This window comes from Arvicanthis niloticus, chromosome 21 (genome assembly GCF_011762505.2).
Source record: "Arvicanthis niloticus isolate mArvNil1 chromosome 21, mArvNil1.pat.X, whole genome shotgun sequence".
NCBI lineage: Eukaryota > Metazoa > Chordata > Mammalia > Rodentia > Muridae > Arvicanthis > Arvicanthis niloticus.
In genome coordinates, this window is record NC_047678.1 from 42480082 (window position 1) to 42508031 (window position 27950).

Genomic DNA, 27950 nt, shown 5'->3' on the forward strand with positions numbered 1-27950 from the left:
AGCATCAGGTCAGCTGACATATGCAATCCTCTACATAAAACACTCCTAAAACTGCCAGTTAAATCCTCGTCTGTACTAGACAAATAAAGATGAAGCAAATTCACTGCAGCCTGCTCTCCAGTCACTGTGATCAACTGAGCTTGCCAGCTATCTGCACTCCACCCACAAAAGCACTGACGGAACCAGGCATACGGGCCCGACAGGGTGCAGCAGGAACTCCGTGGCTGCTCCACTACTGGAAGACCTTGAGCCTTCTGAATTCTGAGTCATGTGACTGCATTACTCTTCACAGATGACAACATGAATTAAAGGAAAGTACACTCCTGTCAGAAACACCTCTCCAGTGTCTGTATGCTTTTGACTAACATCAAAATGAAATGGTATCGAAAGACAGATACCACGAAACATGAAATGAAGCTTCCTACTGGTAACCATGTGAAAATACAGAGGCTGGAGCCTGGCTCGGTGGGTTAAAACATCGGTTGTGCAAGTGTGTGGATGTGAGTTTAAATCCCCACAGCACTCCTAAAGACAGATGTGAAAGCACACACCTGTAATCCCAGAATCCTACCAGCAGACACAGGTCACCTAGTGAATGGATCAGCCAACCAGGGGTACACAGCAGCAAACAAGGGTGTCTCAAACGAGGTGGAGGGTGAGCAGTGTCACCTGTGACTATCTGACAGCCGCACACGTGCTATGTCGTGCATGTGCCTGCACTCTCACACAGATTCTCCTTGAGGAGCACAGTTCTCTAAAAACCTAGACTAAGATGTGTGTAATACAAGAAAGTTGAAGACGGGTCCTACATATCCTACCGAGCATTCAATGTGGGGCGGCACCTGGCTGCTCTTTCTTTCTGTTCCCTTCCTACGGCTGGCTAGCACTGAACATCCACAGAGCTACTCTCCCTGCTCCCATCTCACCCTGACTGTGAACTCCTTCAGCAAGTTCCTCGCACCAGTAGCCACATCATGGACTTCATTATCAGCACAGATGGTGCCAATTAGCTTCTGCGTGAGGCTTTGATATGGAAAGAGCAACAGAAGCCGGTGTGGTCACCCAGGCATGAGTGCCCATGGCTTAGGGACAGCAGTGTCTTTGTCTTTTGCAGCTCATCATCCACCTGTGCTCAATCTGTCAGAAGGCAGTCTTGACTTTCAGGCTCAGCTCGAGCTCAACTATCAACACACACACACACACACACACACACACACACATGCACACACACACACATGCACACACGCACACGTCCAAGTACACATGTCTAACACACACATAAAGGCATACACACACACACACACACACACACATAAAGGCACACACATATGCATGCACCTTTAGTTGAAACATTCATTTTTTTTCTTTTACCCAATATATGTAAAATGAAAAATTCAGACCCTTTGCCCCTCTTGGCACTTAACAACATTAGAAAGCTGTAGTATGTTTTAATAACTCTGAATACTCGGTCCTAGGAAAGTGTTTTATTAGCCAGGTACAGATACCGGCAGCAGCATTTCACACACACTGTCACTCTACTAACTTCTGGGCTGGTCCTGTCTGCATCGTGGCACCCTGGGGTCCACAACAGAAGCCAAAACCCCTCTGAAGCTACTAAGCAATCAATCTGCTGAAGGGACAGAGTGACAGAGGCTCAGCAAAGCAAAGCAAGTCCATCATGTTAAAGCGACAGGAACATCGTGGGCTGCTGAAGCAGTGCCTGACCAGACCCCAACCAACACCGTTTAACATTTAAAGAGCATTTAAATCAAGATGAAACCTCAACACTGAACCCTGAGATGGCCATTCTGAAGTGCTAGCCCTCCTGAAGAGGGAAGAATAATCTTCTCTCCTCTAGAACAGAACCCCGCCAGGGTTTTGATGAAAACACCTGGTTGCATTAGGGCAGAAGGCTGACCAGGAAATCCCTGCTCTGCAGAAACCGGTCCTGTAACACTGGTTACTGCAGCCACTCTGCAGGTCTGCAGAAACACATGGGTAGCAGGTGCCAAGACCAGAGAAGCAGAGATGCCAATTCTTTCCCAAGAATGGGGCAAAGGGAAGCAGACAGACCTGGGAATCTGTGGAACCAGACATGGGGAGAGCTGTCAGCATGCACAACTGCACCTCCCATGGCTGCGCACAGGGATGGAGGTCAAGCTCCTAGTGGGAAACATGGCACTGAGCTCACATGGCCATGGAAAATGAAAAGCAAGACTGTAAGAGGCCACCCCACACATTCCTTATCCCCCAACTTAAGCCCTCATTGAGGTCAAGAAAGCCCTCAGGCTCCACCCTCCCCTTAATCCTGCTCCTTTCAAAGTGTCCCTGGCTACACAAAGCCCCTCAATGTTCCAGCACTACTATAAAGGACAGAGATTTCTTAGGAGCCTCAAGACTGTCTTTTAGTTTTCTGGAATAAAATGTGTTTCCTAACCTCAGGGGAAAAAACAAACTGAAATCCAAAATGTTCTTATTCTTCCCCAGAATAAGGCAGCAGCAAGTGTAGCCTAGAACCCTTACATAGTAAACAGGGAAGCTCGGCGGGAGCTGCTACATTTCTCCTGTTATTGAGAGCAGAGAAAGAGAGAGAGAAAGAGAGAGAGAAAGAGAGAGACCCAGAGCAGGCTGAGAAGAGGCAGTGACCGGTGAGTATCCTCGGAGCTACACAGCCCTCTCTCCACAGTTTATCATTCCCTGAGGAGCCATCTGCCACCCTCCTGCTTCGGAGCAGGACTCTGACACTCTGGACTGTGAGCTTCCCAGTTCTTACATTCTTACCCCACCTTAGTGTAGTTTCTGAAACCATGCTTCTGTGAATGAGAAAATATCACTTCTTAAGTGAGGGGCTTTCCTTTGCCTATATTTTAGGGCAAGAAATATGTTAACTACCATAATACCTTAAAAATGCAAAATTATCTTAAAAAAAAAGATTGTCATCAAAATCATACTTAAAAAAAGAGTGTACATTAACCATAAGTTTTGAGGTCTCTGGGTGGTTAACAAAGCAAACATCTGTCATTCTCCTAGGGACTAAAGGCCAACCCTGAAAACAGCAGTCCCCAGGAGGTGCACTCAGATGATATAAAGAAACAAGCAATTCTTCAGAGTCAAAATGGTTTACTCAGATGAGAATCACAGACCTGTGCACCCCTTTGCATTGTGGGGTACATGCATGAGGAAGTGTCTTGTTGAGTCTGAGGTGCCATGGTGGTAGGAGCAGCTGGGGGAATGCAGTTACTCAGTGGCTGCCTCCTTTTCCTCCTTTTATTCAGTCTGGGACCCCAGCCTGCGATGACACAGTCCACACTCAGGACCCCAGCCCTCAGTGGGGTCACCCACACTCGGGGAAGGTCCTTCTTCAGTTGTACCTTTCTGGAAACCAGAGGTGATTGTAAATCCCAGCCGGCTGGCAATCAGCACTAACCATTACAACCCCCAAGATGGTGACTGGGACTCCGAGGTTTCACATGTAAAACCTTGACAGACACTTGGCAGCAGTGTGAAGCCATAGTAGAGTGTGCCCAGATTTTTATGGTTTCTCTCTCCATCACTTTAACTGTCTTTCCTTATCCTGTCAGATAGCAATTTGTGTTTGTGGAGTCCTTCCAAAGGTTTTCACTGCAGTGACAGCTCTACTTTACCCAAAGGTTTTCACTGCAGTGACAGCTCTACTATACCCAAAGGTTTTCACTGCGGCGATGGCTCTTCTGCTTTAGCACATGCTTTTCATCAGTTTTCATTTCATTTAATTAAATTATATCAATTAAAGTAACAAGAATGCCATGCAAAAACAATTTTTTTTTCGGTGGTGGTGAATCTCTCTTCATAAGCACTTAGCCAGCAGACACTGTCCCCAAAGACTACATCCTAACCATTTCTAGAGGCTGGGAGAGCCGATACCAGCATCCTCCAGCCGGCATGGAGATCAGGGCCATCTGGGAATGAGGCTAGAGAAGAGGCTTCCTACCACACTGGAATTTCTCACTTAGGCAAGTCTGTAGATACTCCCAAAGCTAGGATCATATCTTCTTAATATCTGGTATGTTTTAAGCATAAAATAAATATGCATCCTGTGGCAGAACCTGCCTGCCTTTAATATCCTCAAGCCAGCACAGAACACAGAGCCACATTTTAACTGCATAAAAACTGAAGATGGGGGCAGCCTAGAGTAAGACTAGAAAACATCAAAAAGAACCAGCAAGAATAAATAAATAGAACTAGGAAGACAGGTTGGGTGTGGTGACTCACACCTGTGGGATATCTCATGATCCTGTCTCAAAACCAAAGCACAGATGTTGGGAGGAAATCTAGCTCATGATTCCATCCAAAAGGACCCAAATTGTAGAGCCAGAACCCAACATATGCAAAACAAACAACAACAAACAAAAACAAATAAAAACCAAAACAACAACAACAATCTGAGAAGTAGAAGCCATGAACAGTACAGTTGACTGTTGGCTCTTTCTGGTCAAGACTGCAATTAAATTATCAGAATTTAATAAAGCCCACGACAATGAATTTGTGTTTCTGAAAAAGAGCAGTGTCAGCTGACAACTATGGAGCAGCTAGTCTTTCTGTGGGCACTTCAATTTATCACAACAAGCAGAGGTGTCCAAGAGCTATCCAGTGTGGGTACTGGGAGCTGAACTTGGGTCCTCTGCAAGAACAGTGGTGTGGTCTTAACCTCTGAGCCATCTCTCCAGCTCCCTCCTAACATATTTTAATTTCATAGTATATTCTTACAAATAATAGAATTTTAAGATTTTTGCCTAGAGGTTTTCTAACATGCTTTCAAAAAGTACAGTCAGTAAGCTTATCAATTACAACTCTGACATTCATTCTCAAATAACTGTCACAAAGAGCATGGGGGGGGGCTGTGATTCATTTGCCCTTGTACAAATTCTTAGTAAGAATTGTCTCATTACTTGAAACCATTCATAAAGTGACTTGGCACACACCTGTCAGCCCCTGGGGATCTTTGATCCTTGAACAGGCCCTGGGGAGCTCCATCTTGGAGAGGAAACAATGGCGATTAGACAGTTGTGTGACTGTCCTGCTAACTGCACAAAGGGCACCGGGTGTCCTGCAGTGGAAGGAGATACAGGGCAGGTAGAAGGCGAAGGGGAAAGGCTTTACCCTCCCACTGAGAGCCTTTCCCATCACAGAGGACAAACATGGTCAGAATATCATCCTGGAGGAATAGCATCAAGAGCAGACAGTGTGGATGTGCCATTACTTTCTTATGGCTGCTGACAGAATGCCTGAGGTAAAGGGCTTAAGGAAGGAGGAATTCGCTTTGGCTCATGGTTTAGAGGGTTCAGGCTGCCTCACTCCATGTGCTTGGGCAGAACATCCTGGCAGCAGGAACATGAAGTAGAAGCCATTCTCCACTTCTTGGTGAACAGGAAACAGAGAGAAGGATCACACAGGAAGAAACCAGCACATCCTATCACATGACCCCTGGAACCTATTTGCACTAAGATTGGCCTCATCTCCAACCTTTCACCACTGCTCAATAATGCCATTACATTACAAACCTACTGCTTACAGCAGGGTCCTCCTGATCTCCTCACGTCTGGAAACACCGTTACAGACACACCCAGGAGTGTGTGTCCCTAAATCCAGTCAATAAAGTTTAGGTGTTACTGTGGGGCACAAAAGAGACAACGGGAGCTCAACAAGCCTGGTGGGGACTGGCTGTTGAGCCCAGGTGAGAACTGCTGAACTGCATACTGTAGTCAGGAATCTGGAATTTTGGTTTCTTTAAAAACAACAGAAACTTTGTAAGAATATGTTTTTGTTTTAATCCCAGGTCTGGGGATATGGGGTTGCTCTGCAGCAGCTGACTATGATTTGCCTCAGGCTCTAGCAGAGGTGTGATTCTGCCAGCTGCATCCCCTGGCGCGTGATGCTTAGAATTCTGGGAAATTTTCAGAGGGTATATAAATGCTAGGGTCCAGAGAGCTGGGGTGGGTTGTTGATTGTTTGGGGGTGGTTGCAGTTTGTTAGGCAGTCATGTGACATGTGACATGTGACTGACACTCAGTAGAGCACAGATGAGAAACAGCAGGAACCTGGCTCCAGCCAATGCTGAGAGCCTGGACAGAGTCAGAATCAGCAACAAGGAGGGGTGGGTGGGGGCAGGGAAGGTTGGACTGGGGCATGGAAGCAAACCCAGCAGGAAACAAAGATGAGGAGGAAACTGTGACATCAACTATGAAGACATGAGGCTGGGGAGACACACCCATGGCAAGTGCAGGCAGGGGCACTGATGCTGAAAGACGAGATGCACAGAGATCAGAGACCGGAAGCTGAGGTGCTCCCTCAGCTACACCCTGACTTGGACATCTCTGCTGTGATGACCTGCTGAAGAACTGATGGTGACAGGGGTGGCATTGCCACACCAGTCAGATCACACAAGGTCTCTGTCACAAGGTCTCTGTGCTCACTTCTCACACAAGAAGTCCCCTTCGGATCTCACATTACAAGCAGCAGCCAGCCCTGCTCGCCCCACACACTTGTCCCTGCTGAGGACAGGGTGAGTGCTCTAAGACGTGCCGCAGTGACAGACTCCACACTAACCACACCACACAACAGTCTGTCACTGTGGCCCACCCCACTCTAGAGAGAGGGAACACATTCAACAACAAAAATAAACAAATAAATAAAGTAAATCCTGAACAGCTGTCTTCAGTGAGCTTACAATTTCATGTCTGAAACTAGGAAAACCCCATCCCCTCTCCTATGCACTGTAGTACATGGTACTACACACAGATGAGCCACAGTTCCGTTTCTAACCAGTAGGGGGCGAGTGCATCATATAACTTACCACCCCCCCCCCCCCCCACACACACACAAGAAACTGCATTTAAGGGGAAATTTTCAAACTAGTAATTAAACATGAATAGAGACAACGGATTCACTAGTCTCTAGAACTTATAATGCAGGCAAGCTCCCAGCATAGGAAAACCTCCAGTGTAGAGGGGAAATGGTTAGCATTCAGCATGTCGTACTGATACAACCTGACAGGAGCACACAAGATAACAGGACATCATTCCACACAGGAATTTGGGCTGTGTGGGCCACTGCTGACTTCAGGGGCTGCACTGTGACTGTGATCCTGCACTTACAGATGTGTCCCTCTGCTAGAAACAACATCAGAGATGAAGCAATGTCTCAGGTGTGAGGTGGCTTCTCAGGGAAGTGTTGAACATCAATTTGATCTTTGGGCTGAAGTTCATGGTATTTCCAATATTGAACTTTAACCCATAAAATGGTCACATCCGGCGTGCTCTCCCCTCATGCTCAGGTCTGCTGTCCATTTGCAATAAATCTATTGTACAGTCATGTCACGAGCCAAGTCTCCAGGGCAGCACTAGGTGGCAGTAAACACACAGATGCCACAGCAGGGTTCATTTTTGACTCTTACTTGATTAGAGGGTGCATTCAACTCTTTAAAAAAATCCAAGCATCAGAAAGAAGTAAAAGCATGAAAGTTATCTGGGGTTGGAGGCGTGAGGCCAGGAGACAAGCAGGGCCCCAACTTTATCACAGGGACTATTTTCTAAAAGGTCTTTGTTCTGTGACAAATCTCAATCATATGAATACACTTAGATGCTAATGACTTTGAAGAGAAATGTAACATTTTAAATTACTTTTTTCCATCAATATGTTAAATTTTTATTTAAAACATAATTTATGTATTTTTATAATTTACCGTGGCTTTTTGAGTTAGCAAAATTTTACTTAGAGACCGTGAATAAATACATTAAAGTAAAACATGCTGTTATCTGTGAGAAAGACAATTTCAAAAGCTAAGAGCAGCATCCAACCCAGGAAAGCCGCAGCCTGGAGACCAGGGAGGGTCAGAGAAGGGAAGGCAGAAACAGAGATGGCCACACTCACACCCTTGTCAGGCTTTCTGTGTCTCTCAGGACTGTCACCCCTCCTTGCTCTTGTTCAGCACTCACCAACCAAGAAACCACCTGACAGCCAGGTCCACCTTTTCTGTGGCATTAGGGATCCCAGCGGCTGGGAAAGCATCCCCCATGTCAACTGTCTTCCAGCACCCCAGCCGACCTCTTCTACACCAAGGTGGTTTGAAGGCTGTCTACAAAGCATGTGTAAGTAACTCTGGACTCAGTCATTTCTGGCATCATGAGCTGCCATGGCCCTGCTGAATGGCCTCTGTAAACCCAGACAGCTTTCAGGTCTTTCCCTTACCCTCTCTTCTACAGGTAATAAATCTCACAAATGGCTCTTCAAAATCCTGTTCTACACCCAAATTCAACACTGACATACTGGCACCCACCAGGGCCATCTTTCTCCCTTCCTACTCAGTGGTGTCTAAAAGTTATTCTCCTGGATGCACACTGTACACGTGGCATCGACAGTGTGCACACGCGTACACAGTGAGCACACACAATGAGCTCACACAGTGAGCACACACAGTGAGCACACACAGTGAGCTCACACAGCAAGCACAACATAGTACAGAAGAAAGGGAACCATCAGGATGGATTTCTTCAGAAGCCTCCAAGTGGGACATTCAAAGTCACAACTTCATTTTCTTGGGCCAGCCCTGACCCAGAAGCCTGGGATATGTTACTCTACAGTCTTGACCAGGTTCTGTTTCTGTACATTTCCACAAGTATTATATTTTTAACTAATCACCAAAGGCTACAGTGCTCTTTGGTGTCAAATATCACCAGCAGTGAAGGTAGCTCTGAGGATTTTTTTGCTCATGTTTGGTCCCTGCTTAACTTTTCAGGCACAGTGGGACCCCATATTTCAAAACATGATAAACAGAGACATGAGACACACGTGGCCAGAATACCCGTGTCTTGTGTGTGAGACGATGGCCCCTCCTACAAGTTACCACAGAGCCTGGGGGTGTCACAGTGAACACCGGTGCAGCAGACCAGGTGTAAAGCAAGAGACATTTCCCAAGAACAAGCAGGGAACACATGTCAAGTCTGCAGATGTCTATTCCAAATGGAGAACCCAACCATGTCTGGAAAGTTCTCTTCCTGTGAGCTAGGCAGAGAGCAGCGGGACAGCCTACATTCTTTAGTTTGCTGTCCCGGACATGCTTTCTTACCACTCGGTGCATGTGTTACTACGGACAGCAGCAGCTCTGCAGGAGGATAGCAGAGGCCCGTGGTCAGGATGAATGCTGTCACTTACCTCCACGGCCACCACAATCAGAACAAGGTCTGTTTTGGAATCTGGAAAGATTGCATTCACTTGTGGTGACATTCCGATCAGAGCACAGTTAGTGACCACAGATATAACACTCATCGTTTCAAAAGCCAACTGAAAGGAAAAAAAGGTGTAGCATTAAGAGCAGCAGCAGCCATGTCCCATCTCCACGTTACCTGAACACCAAAGCCCTTCTCTAGGTTTTACACAACCTACATACATTTTAAGCCTTGGTAGGGAAAGCTGTAGGTTCGTGGGCATTTTAGATTCCTTCCCACCTAAGTTTGGCAAGGCTTTGAGTGTGGCCACCTCCAGCACTGTTCATGTTACTTGTCTCTGCTTGTTTTTGAAGGGAATGTAAAGTCCATCACAGGAAAGCACTTTGCTCCCCAAAGCAGGCGGTAACTGGAAAGAAGCTGCTTTACAAAGCCGCCCCATGTTGATAAGCCCCACCATCCACCTGGCTCAGCTCTAACCAAGCTCATCAGCGATATGGTCCCTTCCTGGGGACAAGAACCAAAGTCCTTGTAGGGCACTAGCAAATCCAAAAGCCAGGCTTCAGTGGGACTTACAGAACACTGACTGGGTCCCACAAGGTCGCTGGGTAACTGTGGAGAACCCCTGTGCTCTTTTGTGTCCGCTTTTCATTAAAGCTCTTGACGGCTGCTGCCTGATAACTGAAGCCACTCACTCTAGGGAGCACAAGGACTGTGCTCCCTCACTTCTTCCAACAGTCATGGATACGGAAACAGCTGTGCAGTCCGTAAGCTCATTTGCTGAGATACTGTGCTTTTTGTTACCTCTCGTCATTCTCTGGTTGATTGTCTCAAGGACACACTTCTGAAGCCATATTTCCTCCGAATAGTTGTATTAGTCCCTTCTGTTTTGTGTTTACAATTCTTTGCCTTCTCTGATTGGTCTAGATAGTAATTCGAACACTACTGAACACAAGTGCTTTTACACATCCCTTAGCCATTGGTTTGTTTCAGCCGCTTGGCCTTATGTCACTTGATGTTTTAAGTAAAACTGATCTACAGTCTATACTTTGTGAATTTATATCTTCACAGTATCTAAGCTCACACACAGGGTCTATGAATCTTTATGTAAGTCTTATACATCTTCATGTCATTCTCACACAAGAAATGTGCCTGGGAAGCCCAGTGCCATGCCACAGGCAGTAAGAACACTGGCATACCTGTCTCAGTTTGACTTGTGCCCATCCGTGTACACATACTGTTCCACAGTTTTAGTGCACAAATGACTTCATGTTTTCTGCTATACATGAGGGATACCATTTGTTTCTTAATTTTCTCTGTGTCCGGTCTTGCCATCACATTAATTCTGGCTCCCTAAGTATTGAGGGCTAGACTGATCCTAAGCTTTCCCTGAGGTCCCAGTGTATGGGGAAGGAATGTAGCTCCTTCTCTAAACCAGGAATACGGTTGGCAGAACCAGTAATGGCCTGGGGCAAGCGCCTTACGAGAGCTGCAGCTTTGGGTCCTGAGAACCCGACTCTAAAAGACTGGACTTATCAGTGCCAAGGCTGCTGTGTGTTAGGTCTGTGATGCTCCAGTGCCAGGGCTGCTGTGTGTTAGGTCCGTGATGCTCCAGTGCCAGGGCTGCTGTGTGTTAGGTCCGTGATGCTCCAGTGCCAGGGCTGCTGTGTGTTAGGTCCGTGATGCTCCAGTGCCAGGGCTGCTGTGTGTTAGGTCCGTGATGCTTCAGTGCCAGGGCTGCTGTGTGTTAGGTCCGTGATGCTTCAGTGCCAAGGCTGCTGTGTGTTAGGTCCGTGATGCTCCAGTGCCAGGGCTGCTGTGTGTTAGGTCCGTGATGCTCCAGTGCCAGGGCTGCTGTGTGTTAGGTCCGTGATGCTCCAGTGCCAGGGCTGCTGTGTGTTAGGTCCGTGATGCTCCAGTGCCAGGGCTGCTGTGTGTTAGGTCCGTGATGCTCATGGGACCCTTGCTCCCCAGAGCAGCTTGATTAGCTGTTGCTGACTCTGCCCCATTGTGTGGTAGTTTCTGCTGGAAACATATTTCCCTGGAAATAGTATGTAAGATGCCGCAGTTCCTAAAAAGCTTGCTTGGAATAAGACATTTTTGCATATGCTTTATGTATTTGCATATGCAAACCCTGCTAAGGCCACCTACTCTATCTTCTTTATCTCTGATGCCCTGACTCTTCCTCCTCAGAACCTCTCACTGAAGAATGACCCTCTGGTCCAGGTCTCATAAGATGATCTGGGAAATATTCCTCTTCCTCCACTGTCTAGAACTGTATAAAATTGGTATGACTTCTTTTTTAAATAGTGAAATCTGTGGTATAGTTATCTAAGCTAGGTTTTTTTTTTTTTTTTTTTTTTTTTTTTTTTTTTTTTTTTTCCCTTCTGGGGATGTAGGCTCTAGACTCAGCTTCCTTCACAGTCACAGAGCTGTCTTCTCCTCTCTCTCACTCATCGGCTGAGCTGCAGCAGGAGGCTCTGTCTTTGAAGAGAAGGTTCCCCTCTGCTAGTTGTCAAGTTCCTGTGGCCACACCATGGCACCCCAGCACATGGCACCCCAGCACATGGCACCCCAGCAGCTGCAGGTCTGCAGACTCCGACCTCACTCCACTCCTGCTGGGCCTGCTGCTGTGCTTGCCTCTTCTCACCAATCTTATCTCTGTCTTTACTTTCAGTGAACTTGCTCTTTCTTGTTTCCTTTCTTCTACTGGCCTTGGGTTTATCATGCCTGTCTTTTCTAGTTTAGCAAACACTGAGACCCTTTTCAGAATAAACACCCAGTGCTGTGAGTTCCTGCTGGCCCCTCCCTCATCTGCCATGTCCCACACACCTTTCTTCTGGCTTAGTGTATCTCATCTAAGAGTTTCTTTTCATGGGCATTTTGTGCTGTCCGGTTTTCCAATGGAGATCCTGTTATCTTCTGTCACTAACTCTAGTTTAAGATCCTCGTCACAGATGAACTATGTACAGTTCCAAGTCTTCTGTCCTGAGATAACTGGATGTTCAGTCAGACACTGCCTGCTGATGGCATTACTGAGCTTTCTCCGCTCTTGACTTTACTCTTCTCTTGGAAAGGAAGTTGTGGCAGAGCTTCCTCTGGTACCTTTTCCCTCAGACAGTATCACAGCCTCTGCTTGAACTTTCCCTCTTTTCTTCTCAGCAATGCCTCTTTTTTTCTTTTACTTTCACCCTGTTTGTATCAACCCATGTGAATTACTTCTGATAAACAGTGCATACTTGGGCCACAGTCTCATCTACTCTGCCAATCTCAGTCTTTAATCTGTATCTTTAGGCCATTTATAGTTAGTGTAACCAGCGGTATGCTGGGATTTAAGTCAGACACTTGTTTTCTATCTGATCCCTGTTTTTACTCTTTGCTTTTCTTACCTGAGTTATCAATATTACTCTTAAGCTTATTTTCTGGTACTTAGTGGTATTCTGGGTATTATACATTTTCTGCTTTTAGAGTTTTTCTTTCCCCAACAATGACTCAGCTTTTCACATTGTTCTTCACATAGTTACCTGCCATACGCCAATACTGGAGGAAGGTTCTGAAAATGGTCGTTTGAAGACCCTGCACATTTTCAAGGCATCTGAGTTGACTTCAGTGAAGTTATTTAACACAGCAAAGGCAGCTGCTAATGGGTAAACACAAGAGAAAAGGCTCACATAGCCGAATTGCAGGAACAACTCCAAGTAATCATCAAAGGTTCCCTGCAATGTAGAGAGACAGCAGGCATTGCTCAGTGTCACACAGGAATAACTGCTGCAGGAGTAGCAAGGGGTGGGGATGGGGGTCTTTAGCTACTAAAGGGCTCAGGATCTACTCCAATCCTTTCTTCTCAACCATAAATTCATACAAATTTAAAAGTGATTTTGCACTAAGTTGCTGAAATAAGGAATCAAAAATTATTTAGTTGCCCATTTCCTCACATAAAAATCATTGAACTGATGATACCCACTCACACCAACACAGACAACAGCACATCTAAACATGTTGTTCTTAATGATCCAAGAGATGTATCCTCGCTAGCCTAATCCCAGCACTCAGGGGGCAGAGGCAGGCAGATCTCTGAGTTCAAGGACAGCCAAAGCTTCACAAATACACATTCAAGGGGGAGGAGAGCATCCTTACCCACAGGCACTCAAGATGCCCGGCCTTAACTAGAAAGTGACGATGAGCTGGGAAGATGCCTCACTGGGAAAGGAGCCTGACTCTGAGCTTGGAGACCTGAATTTGATTTCAAAATCCATCTGGTGGAAAGAGAGGACCAATGGTCCTCCATCTGACCTTTGCCCTCAGGATGGCTGAGGAAGAGCTGTCAGCTTACTGAGTGAGCACAGAAAGCCCCAACCAAAATGAAGACAACACACCTCAGAGGATAGGTAACTCAACCCCTGACAGTACAAGACACATACACCCTCTCTGTGTATGTATGAGTGTGTGTGGTGTGAGTGTGTGTATGTATGAGTGTGTGTGGTGTGAGTGTGTGTATGTATGAGTGTGTGTGGTGTGAGTGTGTGTGTGTGTTCTAGTTTCACATTTGGAATCATGCTGCTATGGTCACACAGATGTGCAGTTTCCCTCAAAAGAGCCAATCAGATGGCTTCTGGAATGTTAGGGTCCTTTGTTCAAGAAACCCTCTGGCATGTGAGAATCCATTTTAAGGAGCCCTTGCAGCTCTAGGTGACTGTAGGTGACTGCTAGTACATTTATTTACACTTTGGAGAGACTGTGAACCACCAGGCTTAGTCAGCACCAGGTAAAACCCAAGAGCTAAAAGAAAAAAAATGCAAACTTAGCAAAGCAAATGCAAGCCCAAGACACCCTTGACCTCTTAGGTGAGGGCCAGAAAAGACCATCTGATGCCAGTTTTAAGAGCTGCCATGCAGAGCGGTTATGGTATGTCAGTCAAAACCATAATCCCACATTCCTAATTCATTAATATCTGAAGACAAAGTTCAGGTCCCAGGGGCCCATCCCACCTGCTCCTCTCTCACCTTGACGAGTTCCCTACAGGGTATATGTACCCAGTGCCAAACCGAATGTCAAGGAAAGCAGGCACGGAATGAAGACAGTAGGCAGGGACCATGGGACTGCTCATGATGAGGTCTTATATGTAGTGCCTGCTAAATGCCAAACTCATGTTCCAGGATAAATAAAATGGTGTCTCAGCCTCCATGACTAAGAAAGGAAGATGAGTAAGTAGCTTATGGTCCTAACACAAACTCTTAGCATACTCCCGCTGAGCAGTGTAACAACATAAAAAGACAATCAAGGAGAAAACAATCACAACAGCAAGAAGACTTGATAAAGCTCAACACTGTTCACGACTTAAAACTCTTACAAAACAAGATATTTTAAAATGGGAAATTTTTGTCTCCAAAACACAAAACAAACCACCAACAGTGACAAGGTGGAGTCAGGACGAAGGAAGAAAACGGACACAGCTGTCCATGCAGAGACCAGCAAGACCCCCGGGAAAGCGCTGGAAACGCTAGGGAAGGTCAGCAGGCCTGCTGGGCAAAGACACAGTCCGACACTGACCGCACAAGCAACACCAGGGCCAGGCCAGCGGCACGGCACAGCTTTAGAGCACGTGCCCACAGAAACTAAGTCACTTTAAAACTCCTTTAAAATCCACCACCAATGTGAGCAAATGCAAGACCCCACCTGCCACAGGACAAGCCAGCTCAGCTACTGAGCTGATGGCCCAACATAAGCACATCAGTCAAATCACACGCGGAGTGAAGTCACAGACACTAATGCCGAGAGGAGAGAGGCAAGGGAAGGTTCTACACCTGCCTTCATCCTCAAGAGTTCTGGCCCCAACTCTTAAAGGTTATTGCAGATTTTAAGACCATCCTTACATGAGTTCTTCTAGAAATTAAGAATAAAAAATATTTTATTGATTCGCTAACAATATATTAACATAAATAAAGTACCTTTAAAAGTAATTGCATTTTCCAAATGAGAAAATGTGACAAGGGTGCAAGAGTGACATCCAGGCACAACCCTGGCATGCCTCTTCACAGTCTGCTTGGTGGCAGATGGCTCTCTGGCTAGGTGGCAGCAGCTGCTGGGTGGGGCATTGGGGATGAAATTCCCTCCTCCCACAGCTACAAGGATACAAAGCACTGGGTGCAAGGGAGGGGCAGCAATGGACAGAGAAGCTCTAGGCAGGTCAGGGGTCAGGATATCCAGAGGTCTCAATAGCTGAAGAGACAGAGGCTTCATTTTCCTTGCCTTCTCTGTCTGCAATTTCTCCAGTTTTCTATAGTGAAGGGGGAAGCCATGTTTCACAATAGTTTTAGGTTCTGACAGACTCCCTTCTTCTGACTCACAATAATATGTCAGACTCCTGCATGGCAGCCAGGGCGCATCTGATTCCCTTCTGACTTCAGCGGGGACAAATGAGTAGATGCTAACAACACAGACTCCGGACCAGAGAAGCAGAGTCTGGAAGCCACTTCCTGGTTCGGTTACTGACCAATAATAGAACTGCACTGTCTATTTCTGCTCAGGATAATCCTAGAGCTTGTGCTGTCACACACAAGAGTAGATTGTGGTCACACTTCTGTCTGTCATGCTTCCTAAAGGAAGAAGAGGTGGGAGCACAGGAGAGATCAGAGCGAAGATTCTGGTTGTCACCACAGCCATTCATTCTCAGGTGAGGAAGAACTGAGTTGAGTGAGTGAGTGTGAATGAGTGTGTGTGTGAGTGAATGAGTATAAGTGTGAGAGTATGTGAGTAAATGAGTGTGTGAGTGAGTGTATGTTGAGTGACAGTGAGTATGAGTGTGAGTGTGTGAGAGTGAGTGTGAGTATGGAACTGAGAGTATGTGAGTATGAGTGACTGAGTGTGAATGTGAGTGTGAGTGTGTGAGTGAGAGTGAGTCTCTCTCTCTCTCTCTCTCTCTTTCTCTCTCCCTGTGTGTGTGTGTGTGTGGGGTCTGCCTAGAGAAAGCAACAGAGACCTGGGAGGATGATAAATTTAGTTTCTCATAGGCTGGTAAGAGTGAAGGGAGAGTTAGGTTTTCATGAGCTAGATTTTTTTTATTACAAGCAACTAAACCTCTAATAATCCATGTGCATTTCCTCAAAATAACTGGTAAGTCCTCTAGAACTGTCCTGGGGCAGAGAGACGACTCAGCAGCAAGGAGAATACTAGGCTCCATGACCCACTCAATCCCCAAGTTCACCCCATTCAGAAAGCAGGATCCAGGACACACATCTGTAACTCCAGCACTCCCACTGTGAGACAAGAGGCAGACACAGGAGGCTCGGAACTTCTCAGTCAGCTAAGCTAGCCTGGGGTTTGCAGAGCAGCAGATACAAGAAACTCTGTCTTGACTGAGTGAGGTGGAAACTGACTTCCAGAAGTTGTTCTCTGACTCCATGTGCACAGGCTTTCTCACACACAATACATAAATTAATAATCTATAATGGTACTAGTCTGATGTCCTAACAGTCATGGGTGAGCAATTCTGCTTCAGGGACATCTTCCCTGTGCACTGACATGCTGCAGCAGCCATCCCCACCCCCTCTCTGTGAAACAGTCAGGTAATCTTCCACCCTCACCCTCTGGTGTTAAAGAGTCAAGACAGAGGCATCTTAACGCATGGTTCTATCCTTCTAATGTCAAAGTGGTTCCTGCTAAGGGACCCGCTGCACACCTCTTAAGAGCGAAGCACATCACACTGGAGACAACGAACACACAGCACACACTCATGAACGCGTGTGACTACCACACTTGTTCACTAAAGTGTAACTCAGCAACTTACCAGGTAAGTCCCCATCTCCTTCTCCAGGAGGACTTGCTCATACAAGGTTGTGTCGACATCCGACTTTAATGCCTGCACCTTCCTCTTCACCCGTGCACAGTACTTCCGCTGGAGCCAGTAAGGAAGAAGAGATTCTACGACTTGGTTCAGAATTTGCGAGGTGATCAGGAGTGTGGCCAAGCTCTAAGGAGAAGCATGAGTGTCAACTCAGCAAGAACAGAACAAATCCACAACACACACAGTCCTCCAACACTCCGAACATCATGTGATGTCACGAACATGAGCGTTAGGAAGGTGGGTGTGAATGCACTGTTTCTAATTCATGAAGAATATCAGAAGACACCAGCTGGGCTAAGTGTGGTGGGACATGACAGTAATCCCGGAAGTCTGGAAAAAGAGGGAGGCTTGGTCTATATAATGAGTTCTAGGCCACCCAGGACCCTACATAGTGAGACACTGTCTTAGATGGATGATGGATGGATGGATGGATGGATGGATGGATAGATGATGGATGGATGATAGATGGATGGAGGATGGATGCATGATGGATGGATAGATGATGGATAGATGGATGGAGGATGGATGCATGATGGATGGATAGATGATGGATAGATGGATGATGGATGGATAGAGGGATGGATGACCAGCCAATCCAGAGTTCTTAGGAAAGCAAGCTAATCTGACATTATGACTGTGATCTTTGTCACCTTACCCAACATGTTATTACACGATGCCAGGTTTCGCAGGGTGGGGATCACTGCTGACTAAAGTATTCTACAAGTGTGAGCTGTGGAGATGACTCCATTAGTAAAATGCCTGCTGTGCAAGCGTGAGGACCTGAGTTCAGATCCCCTGAGTGCCAGCATCCCAGTGCTGGGGAGGCAGAGACAGAAAGATCCTGGGGGCTCATTGGGCAGCTAGGCCTGCTGAATGGATAAGCCCCAGGTTTAGTGAGAAACCCTAACACAAAACAATAAAGTTTAAAGTAATCAAGAAAGACACCCAACATTACCCTTGCCTCTGCACGCACATGTGTATGTACATACAAAAGAAATCAATACTTTGAAGGACTGCAGAGATGGCTAGTGGGAAAGAGCACTGGCTGTTCTTCCAGAGGACGAGGGTTCGATTCCCGGCACCCACATGGCAGCTCGCAATCATCTGTAACTCCAGATCCAGGGGATCTGATGCTCTCTTCTGTCTTCCCACCCCTCTGCCTTGGTATTAGGTACTTGGCATATAGATGTACATGTGGCCTAGAAACTCATACAAACAAAATACACATTTTTAAGAGAAAAATTAATACTTTGAATTCAATTTATTAGTCACTGGTTTGATATGATCCAGAAACTATGATACTATAAATGCAGGCAGGACTTTCTCAAACATTTCAGATGTGAAACACCATCACATAGGACCTGCTACCCTCTCAGGTATAATATGTTATTAGTGTAAAAATGAAATTTGCAAGACCTGTTAAAGGTTATCTTAACCACCCACATCACTAACCACAGATCACAGACTTCAGACACCCATGCACCAGATCTGTCTTGGGAGGGGTCAGGTCTGCTGCCTTGGGAGGGATCAGCTCTGCTGCCTTGGGAGGGGTTAGCTCTGCTACCTTGGGAGGGGTTGGCTCTGCTGCCTTGGGAGGGGTCAGGTCTGCTGCCTTGGGAGGGGTCGGCTCTGCTGCCTAGCATAGCTCATTTGCAAGAAAACTAGCCTTAACTAACTTCTCTGTTGAGCACAATACATCGAGCAGGTGCTAATGCTTATTATTTAAAGGGGAATAAAAATAGGCAAAATAATAGCGTAAAGCACACCCTCCCCTCAGTGTCCCCTTACCACACTCACCTGGCGTAAAAGCTTCATGTCCTTCAGGACAAAGGCAATGTAGAAGAGCGAGGCGAAACAATTCAGAAAGTTGAACTGCCAAAGAAGAACGATGGTGTGAAGAACTCTGCAGCAGCACGCGGCAACCGCAAACCAGCCTGAAGCTGCTGCAGACAGGGACTTAGGGACTTACCCCACCTGAAGCTGCTGCAGACAGGGATGTGAGGACTTACCCACCTGAAGCTGCTGCAGACAGGGACTTGGGGACTTACCCACCTGAAGCTGCTGCAGACAGGGACTTGGGGAATTACCCTACCTGAAGCTGCTGCAGACAGGGACTTGGGGACTTACCCCACCTGAAGCTACTGTGGACAGGGACTTGGGGACTTCCCTTTGCTTCAGGACTGAACTCAACTGTCAACTCTGGAGGTGAGAGGAGTTCAAAGCTCAGAGCTAAGGGCAAGAGCAGAGATGAGGAGGAACAGTGCCCACCTGGGAGGAGAGCAAGGCCCTGCACCCTGCCCCACAGAGAGACAGCCAGGCTCCCTGCTGTGATGTACAAGGCCTGCTCTTACCGAGCATCCTCCAGGCCAGCAGCACCTGCAGGGGCTGGCTCTCCTCTTCCTTCTGTGGCTGCCTGCCCTCTGGAGATGCTGGGACCCCGGCAACCATGGCAGAGAGACCCCACTATACTGAGTAGCCCAGGCCTGGAAGTCACTTTGTGCCCACAGACTTGAACTCTTGTCCCACACCAGGAGGTAGCAGGGTGACACTGGCTAAGAGACACCACAGCCTAGAAGATGCCACTTACCACCAACACTTTCAGAACAAGATGATTCTGGTAGGCAGATTCCAGTCTGTGATTCTCTACAATGTGAAGAGAGAGAGAGATGATCTCAGAAAGGAAGCAATGTAGGTGTGTTGTCATGGAGCAGATTAGTGGGACTGTGCTCAGAGGCCCTGGGCATCTCCGGCTGTCAGGCACAGCCATCCGAGAACACCAGTTAAGGGCACACTCTTATCCATGGAAATATTATTGTGATTGAAGATAATTTTTTTTCTAAATATGAGAAAAATAAATCTTGGAAGTGTTGCCAAATGAACCTAAAAGAGTAAAAGAGGAGCCTGTACTGTAACAGTAAAATAGTCACAGAGGAAGCGGCACCGCTCTGTATGGGCCTTGGACAGGACTAACTTGAAGTCAGATTCTAGCCTCACCTAGATAGAGACTTTGTATAGCGGCTCCAGGACAACAGAAGCGAGAACAGCACACATCCTGAGGGATGGCTGCAGTGAAGACGGCCTTCACGAGTACACACTGCCTGCCCTCAGGCCATCCATGCTGCCTCCTGCTGCTCAGCCTCCTGGCCTGCAGTAGGGACCGGCTACTGCCCGTGTGGCTGGGAACCTCAGAACATATGACCCAATACAAAGAAAGCCCTGAGAAAACTGGCTGCTGTTACTAGAGAACAGACAGAAACTTACAACGTTGGGTCCATAAGTTAAGGCCCAGACCTCTTCCCACGGGACAACACAACGCCTTTGCTTGAGTGGACAAGTACTGAGTGACCTATGAAGTCCACTTTTAAACTCTATCCAGGTTCTCGTTTCCACGGATGCACGCATGCACACCTACCCTGGAGCTGCCACCAAGGACAGTAGGATGCAAATCTCATCTCCTCTGGAGACATTCTATTTACCCCCAGCATGAAACACAGTGTTATGGTATTGGACAGGTTTTACACAGGTATGTCTGAACTGCCCTGACTAGACTGTGTAGCGCTGGTGCCTTGGTAAACATCAATACCTCCTTATCCACAAAAGCACAGAAGAGTTGCTAATTCATGGTGCGCCAGCAGGTGGGAATGAGAAACCAATGCCCAGAGGAGCACCTAGCCCCTGGCATGTTACATTGGGTAAGAGCACTATCATTCCACAGTCTGGAGATGAGTGGAGGCCACACTCATCTTAGGTCTCCATAGCAATCCCAGAGGACTGCTATCTGTCCTGCAGCTGTGTGAGCCCAAACATCTGAGCAACAACCTATTCTTTTACTTTTATTTTGTGTAGCATGTATGAGTTCTACAATGTATGTATGCATGTGTGAACAGGTGTGTGTGTGTGTGTGTGTGTGTGTGTGTGTAGGTCACAGATGGCTCTCTCCTTCTGTTATGTAGGTCTCAGGGATAAAACTCAGTCTTCAGAATGGAGGACAGTGCCTTTTACCAACTGAGCCATTGTTCCCTGACCCTCTGACCCCAAGCAACACTTCTTAAAGGCACAGAGACATGGGACACAGTGTGGAGGCATGGGACACAGTGTGGAGGCATGGGACACGGTGTGGAGGCATGGGACGTGGTGTGGAGGCATGGGACACGGTGTGGAGGCATGGGACACGGTGTGGAGGCATGGGACACGGTGTGGAGGCATGGGACACGGTGTGGAGGCATGGGACACGGTGTGGAGGCTTACCCCAGGATGTTAGGAACTCAGCAGCATATCGATAGAGACGGTTCATGATCTCAATCACGATGGCATAAATGATGCTGGGCACATAGAGCAGGAGGCTGGTCCACTCAGACCCACTGTCCTCATGGAGCCTCAAGGCCCAGTCCTCCATGTCAAAGTAGATCATCATGACATAGAGGGAGAAATACAGACAGAGGCACACAAAGGGCAGAGAGACCAGGTAGATGCGCAGCTGTCTCTTGTAGCTGGAGTAGAGGGGCTCCTCCCTGCCCGTGACCGAATTGATGCCAAGGACTCCATGGAACCCTGGCCGGGGCTCCTCAAACTGCCTCTTCATGACCAGTGTCCCCCAGCGATAGGTCATGTTGGCACAGCCACGCTTCCATACCTCCAGGATCACTGTGGACCAGATGAGGTTGAACGAAGCAAAGATGACATACTTGTCGTAGTCTTCCCACACAAACAGGTAGTAGGGCAGTCCGATGATGGCCATGGGGATTAAGGCAAAGGTGAAGTACTCCAGGAACCCAAAGTACAGGGCAATTGTCTCCCCAAAGTAGCCACGAATGCTGTCTGCAGTGGAAAGAAGGGAAGGACTGAGGTGCAGGCCACCAAAGATGGCCACCTTACTACGACATAAGCAGGCGTGGGCTCTCAGTCTCTGGAGATCCTTTACACCTCCATTCCCATTCCGTGTAGGGAGCCAGCTCTGTCCTGCATGCAGCACAAACACCCCACCTGTCAGCAGGACAACCTTGCATTCCATAGCTCATGGCTCAGGCATCAGCTGCTGAAGTGACTCTGTCAGGGCCCTTACCTCAGTTTCTCCCTTACTTCCCCCTTCATCTAACAGATACTTTCTTCCCAAACTGAGACAAGGATGTTTGTGCATGTCTTCATATGAACATTGGACAGAGGGCAGCCTGGGCAGCCCGCTGACCAACCAATGAGGCCATTCATATAGGACTTCTGCTGACCTTGGTGATGGAGAATCAATCCCTGGGCCTCAGAGCAGCTGAGCTAGGACAAGAATGGGATGGGTGGGAAGGAGGGGACTAGTGGGAGGAACTAGTTCTTAATTATACATTGGATTTCATTAGGTTTTAGTTTTTAATTTAGTTTCGTTTACGGATATGCATGTGTCTGAATGTATGCATGTGCACTACATACATGCAGTGCCCACAAAAGTCAAAATGAGGCACCACAGATGGATCCCCTGGAACTGGAGTTACAGCACAGGTGCCCTCAGAGGCAGGAAGAGGGCGCCAGATCTCCCTGAAGCTGGAGTTGTAGGTGGTTGTGAGCCATCTGACAAGATGTATTGGAACCAAAAGTGTCTTAATCTCTGGCCACCTCACTAGCGTTCAATCACATTTCTTGTTCAACATTGTAATAGTTGTTTGTGGAAATGGAGATTAGGAAGTAAATATAGAAAGAAGGCTTCTCTTAAAACAAAAAAGAAATGTCCTTAAAGGAAAAGAGATAACAGCAACACTCAGTGAAGCTCCAACTTGAATATTGTCTCCATGCTTAAACTCTTAGCAGAGGCCGGGTATGCTCAGCGGGAGAGCATTCGCCTAGCATGCTCAAGGTTTACTCTCCAGCGCTGACAGAAAGGTTGACTCAAACACATAACCAACCCAAAATATCTCAACATTAATATTGACGTAGCTTTTCATAAACTAATATTCAATATATACCAGGAAAGTTAATCTTATTCAGAGAAAATAGAGGATCTCTCATCAAGTCTGACTCAACTCAAGCATAGATTGGCCACCTCTCTGGGGATTGAAAATCTCAAATACTAAATATTCACAGTCAAGCTATCCTCACATGAAGACATGGTTCGCCTTTGTTGGAGAGAGAGCTCGGCAGTTAAGGGTGTGTGCTGCTCTTGTACAGGACCCATGTTCACTCTAGACTACATGGAGCAGCTCAGAATTGCCATAACTGTAGCTCCAGGACCTGACGCCCTCTTCTGGCCTTTGCAGGCACCTATGTGCACATGCACAGCCCCAGCCACACCACCGAAACACATACACAAACCAAAGACAGATGGGATCTTATTTTAGAAGATACATATTCACAAAGGCTACTCTGAACTGCCTATATTGCAGATCAAATTTAGCCAAAGCCACATGAGATTTTAAAAGGAACAAAGCCATCACGCCATCTTCTTGTCCACACAGCTAAGCACTGTCAGGAAAGCACTGAGCAGACAGCGGCTTCATCAGTGGGGCACAGGCAGTGGTGACACATACCTATGGGCTGATACTTCAGAGCAAACCGAGTGTACCAGGTGTCCTCAAGCTTCTTCAGGGCCTCAGTGTCATGCAGCGGAAACACCTGGGTCACGATGCCAGACGTGAGCAATCTCCTCACTGCAAAGGAAAGCGTAAGAACTGCCTAAGACATGAGTGTGGCTTAGGATGCCTTCAGTAAACAGTGGGAGGATGCCCAGCACAGAGGTGGTAGTCAGGTCTGCAGGGTCACGTCACAGCTGCCCCGAGCTCTGAACATGGACAATGTATTCCAGAATATAAATACCTTTACTATTTTCTCTCACTATGGAAGTAGTACAAGTTGAGTAAAATTTTTAACTATACAAACTATAAATCAGAAGCATGCAAACTTTCCATTTTCCCCTTTATATAAAAATAGCTAGTGCAAATAGCAATTTAATGTATAACCAGATGTCAAGATATACACTGAAATCTATGCACAAATATACTGATGTTTAAATACAAAACAGGAAACATCTTATATGCCTTATAGTGCTCTTGATCATTTGAGCTGTGGTATATACAACTTTTTTTTAAAGATTTATTTATTTATACACATGAGTGCTCTGTTTGCATGTCCGCCTGCGTGACAGAAGACGGCATCAAATCCCATTACAGATGGAACCTCTGGGAGAGTAGACAGTATTCTTAACCACTGAGCCAGCTCCATCCCCACCCCCCAAACCCTGAAATTATTACACAAACATTATCTCACATCTTCACTCCTTTCTTGCTGTAGACACTTAGAATAGGACCAATGGCAGATTTTAAATTAAATTGTTCCCTGCCCCAGTACTCTGACTTCCGCTGGCTGCATGAGCTTGTCTGAGGCAGATGAGATGCTTCAGTGATAGCAGCATCCTCACTCATTTCTATCTTTCCAATCCAATGACAGATGCAGCCACAGACAGGAACTTCAAACTCACAGCACTCCCTCTTTCTCTATGTAGTTGGGTGACAAGTATGGCTGGAACATTTGCACGCGCATGCACACGCACACACACAGTGGACCAGTGCCTCCTGGCCACACTTGATGGACCCAGAACCTCTCATCTGCTGTAGGTACTGAGAACCACCGCTAGTGTGGAGGGATCTTCAGTCCTAAGGCCATGCTAGGGAGCTGAGGCACTTCTCCCATGAGTCTTCGGGATAGTCTCTTACTAAAGAGCATGGCTGCTCATACAATGGAATTTGCATCAAAAAAAAGGCAGGGCTACCCTACCACTTTCACACCCTGATGGGATCTCAGCTCTACTAACTGGAGGAAAAGAGAACTCCTCACCCATGGGTCCTCTTTCACTCTGTCACTCAAACAGACTCTACACAGAGAAGGAGGGGAATGAAGGGCACGATGCTGTGAAGGGTCCTCCTTCTCAGTGACAGGAAAAGAAACCCGTCCACAGTGCCACCAGCTCTGAAGGTGCAGACACACACATGGTTTGAGTTCTACCAGCTTCAGGTGCCGTCAGGATCTTTTCTTTGGCTAACACGATTTAACCACCCACAACCGAGTCTGGCCCGTGGGGTAGGGTGCACAGCTGCAACAGGGTCTTCTCCATCACAGTGTTTTCCACCGCCGCACCAGTGTTTAAAGTCTGAGCTGGCTTCTAGCACTGAAGTTTCAGGTTCTTCTATACAAGACAACTCCACTATGGAAGGCTCTCCAGCAGGCTCAAAGACCCGCTTGTCTATCTCCAAAAATAGGACAGTAAATGGAACCTCTAGAGAGGCTTCAAGTCTAAATTACCAGCTTCTCATCACCGCCAATGCCAGAGCATGGTTCTGGTTTCAGCTCTAAAAATAGAGGCTGGCTTCTTTAAAAACCTCCAGCCTCCTCATGTCAGCTCTGACTGTAATTACAAGGAAGGACTCTTACCTTGAAAGGAAAATAGAATGGTGCTTGGGCCTAACAAAAGAAGGCAGTAACCTCAGCCAGATTCTCTCCTTCCAGAGTGCTGACAATTCCGCATCAATAGCCACTCCATGCTGGAGTGAATTGTGAGAGCCACTGGATGTTTAGCAAACAAATTAATATCTTGTCCAAGGGAGAAGAAGGGTGGCCTGGTCTGAAGGACACTGTAGCAGCAAAAGCAGTAACACTGACAGCACTGCTGCCTTTGGCTGACATGATGTGTTCATCTCAAAAGGACAGGGATCTCAGAACTCCTGATAGGCTCTGTGCAATGTGGAGCAGCTGGCCACTCCTCCTGGATCTGACTAGACAGCAGAAAGCTGAGGAAGGGAGGGTTCCACAGCAAGGGGTGAGCAGCACAGCCCGTCACTCCCTGTGGCTGCCGGATAGCATGGTAAGCAGGCTACTTCCATCCAAACTGGACCAGGGCTACATCCAGAGATACCTATGTCTCTTGTGTTTCTCATTCGTTTTCCAACCTGTTTAACATAAAGATTACAAATCCATGTGCCCAAACACAGTGTGTGCATGTGTGCTGTGTGTTATCTAATATACACATATTTCAATGGTTGAATATTCTTACATTCATTCCTGATTGTGGTTTTAGGGACAGACTCCCCCTACTCCACCTTGTCTGACCTTACACACAGAGGATGTCCTAAAGAAGATGCTGTTGCCTTCCAAAGCACAGCCATGTCACATGAAAGACATCAGATCGGTTAGCCTGTTACTGTAACAGAGGACCTGAGCTGACCTAACTTTATAAGAAACAAGATTTCTTCACATCACAGTTCTGGAGTATCCCAGGCATAGTGCCATCTCTCAGCTCTAGTGAGAACTCATGCTGAATAAAAGGGAAACACACAGGAGCTGGAATGACATCACCTAACAGGAAGCTAGGCTGGGGTTAGGGAAGAGCACACTCCCAGTGAGTCCTACCAGAGGAAGTGTGGAAACTCCAGGTAGACCTGGTCGTGTCTACATGGTTGGCTGATTGGTACAGGGGAACAGAGAGAGATGAGGCTTCCAGAAACACCAGGACCTTGCTTCTGTGATGTACAGGGTATCTACTGTACTGGAGCACCATCTAAAAGTATCTGGAACATGCCTCACAGCCGAGTGAATGAGAAAGGCTACACACATGCTTTTGGAAATGCATCAATCAACATTCTGTTAATAAAGACTGTGGGATACTTGGTTACCTAGCACCAGAGACACCCATACTTACTTGTTCATGAGACAAAATTAAAAACAAACAAACAAAAAAAAAATCCAGAAACATTTAAAAAAAAGTTTTATGAAACCAAAATTTACAAATGCCCAACATGAAGCATGAAACAAAGCCTTTAAGGTCAACAGAGGGTAAACAAAACCTGGATGAACCTGGATGGAGCAGGCAGACAGTGGTCCTGTTCCTGGGTCCCCAGGTTCCTGGGACCCGCCTCCAAGCCTTGGTGCACAGCTACAGTGCCTTGCTAGCTACCTACCAGGATGAAGGCCAACAGCTTTGGTGCTGAGTCAAGGCCAAGTCCTGCAAGAACAGCGTTCCCTAGAAGCTCTCTACAAAGTGCAGCTGCCTCAAGGGAATTCACTGCAGGACAACTATAAACCTCTCACTACCACGGCTTCTTGCTGGAGACCTCCCCTTCCTCCCGTGTCCTACCTCCCAAAACTGCCAATCTGGGGAAAACAGGGCTTCATTTAAATGAACTAACAGCAGGTTATACTTGTAATCCCAGCATTAGGGAGGCTGAAGCAGGAGGATTGCTGCAAATCTGAGTCTAGTCTTGGCTATAGACTGAGCTCCTGACTCAATAACCCAAGACAAAAACAATAATAAGTATTAATCACAAAGAAACTGATAACGATACATGACGAGGAAACCGAGAGCACTGAGAAATCAAAAACAAACAAACAAACAAACAAACAAACCAGCAGAGAAGTAACAGCAGGAAGTCAGTGTCAGAAGTTGGTGTCAGGAAGTCAGTGTCCAGAAGTCACAGTGTCAGGAAGTCTTAATACTGTAAGTGTCGTGCAAGGAAAAGTTGATACAGTGAAGAGATCCCGGCAAACACATCTCCAAAATTAAACCGCAAACAGGAGCTGAGAGAACAAAGGAACAGCTCCAGAGAGCAATGTGAGAAAGCATGAAATGACTACAGACTCCAAATCAACAGGTACAAAGTGGGAAAAACAAAAACACGGGTGAGGAAAACTGTATAAAAGCCCAAGACAGTCGATGATCCAGAGGGTGCATAAGAGCGCTCTCCCCCCCCCCCCCCCAACCTCTGGAACACAGTCAATATCGCCAAGTCTTCAAAGACAGCTGTGGAAATGCATCCTCAAATGATGGCCATCTTTCTTATATGACGACCAGATGGTGCCCAAGAAAAGAACTGGCAAAAGCCAGTCTAGTTTTTCCTTTAGCTGGTAGCGCTTAGGTCACACAATGTAGAACAGTGGGGTTT

At 46.9% G+C, this 27950-nt stretch overlaps 1 protein-coding gene across 2 annotated transcripts in view; it reads right to left on the reverse strand.

Annotated features, from left to right (window-relative positions):
• The window catches only part of Ano10 (anoctamin 10), a 112136-nt gene that overhangs the window by 58307 nt on the left and 25879 nt on the right, over nucleotides 1-27950 (reverse strand). For both annotated transcript variants that reach the window (XM_034484422.1, XM_034484421.2), the window contains exons 5-11: nucleotides 23550-23669; nucleotides 21292-21861; nucleotides 19631-19686; nucleotides 18841-18915; nucleotides 16987-17169; nucleotides 12725-12916; nucleotides 9190-9318 (exon numbers count right to left, since the gene is read on the reverse strand). In XM_034484422.1, coding sequence (XP_034340313.1) covers nucleotides 9190-9318; nucleotides 12725-12916; nucleotides 16987-17169; nucleotides 18841-18915; nucleotides 19631-19686; nucleotides 21292-21861; nucleotides 23550-23669 — 1325 coding nt within the window. The remainder of the gene's footprint in view (nucleotides 1-9189; nucleotides 9319-12724; nucleotides 12917-16986; nucleotides 17170-18840; nucleotides 18916-19630; nucleotides 19687-21291; nucleotides 21862-23549; nucleotides 23670-27950) is intronic.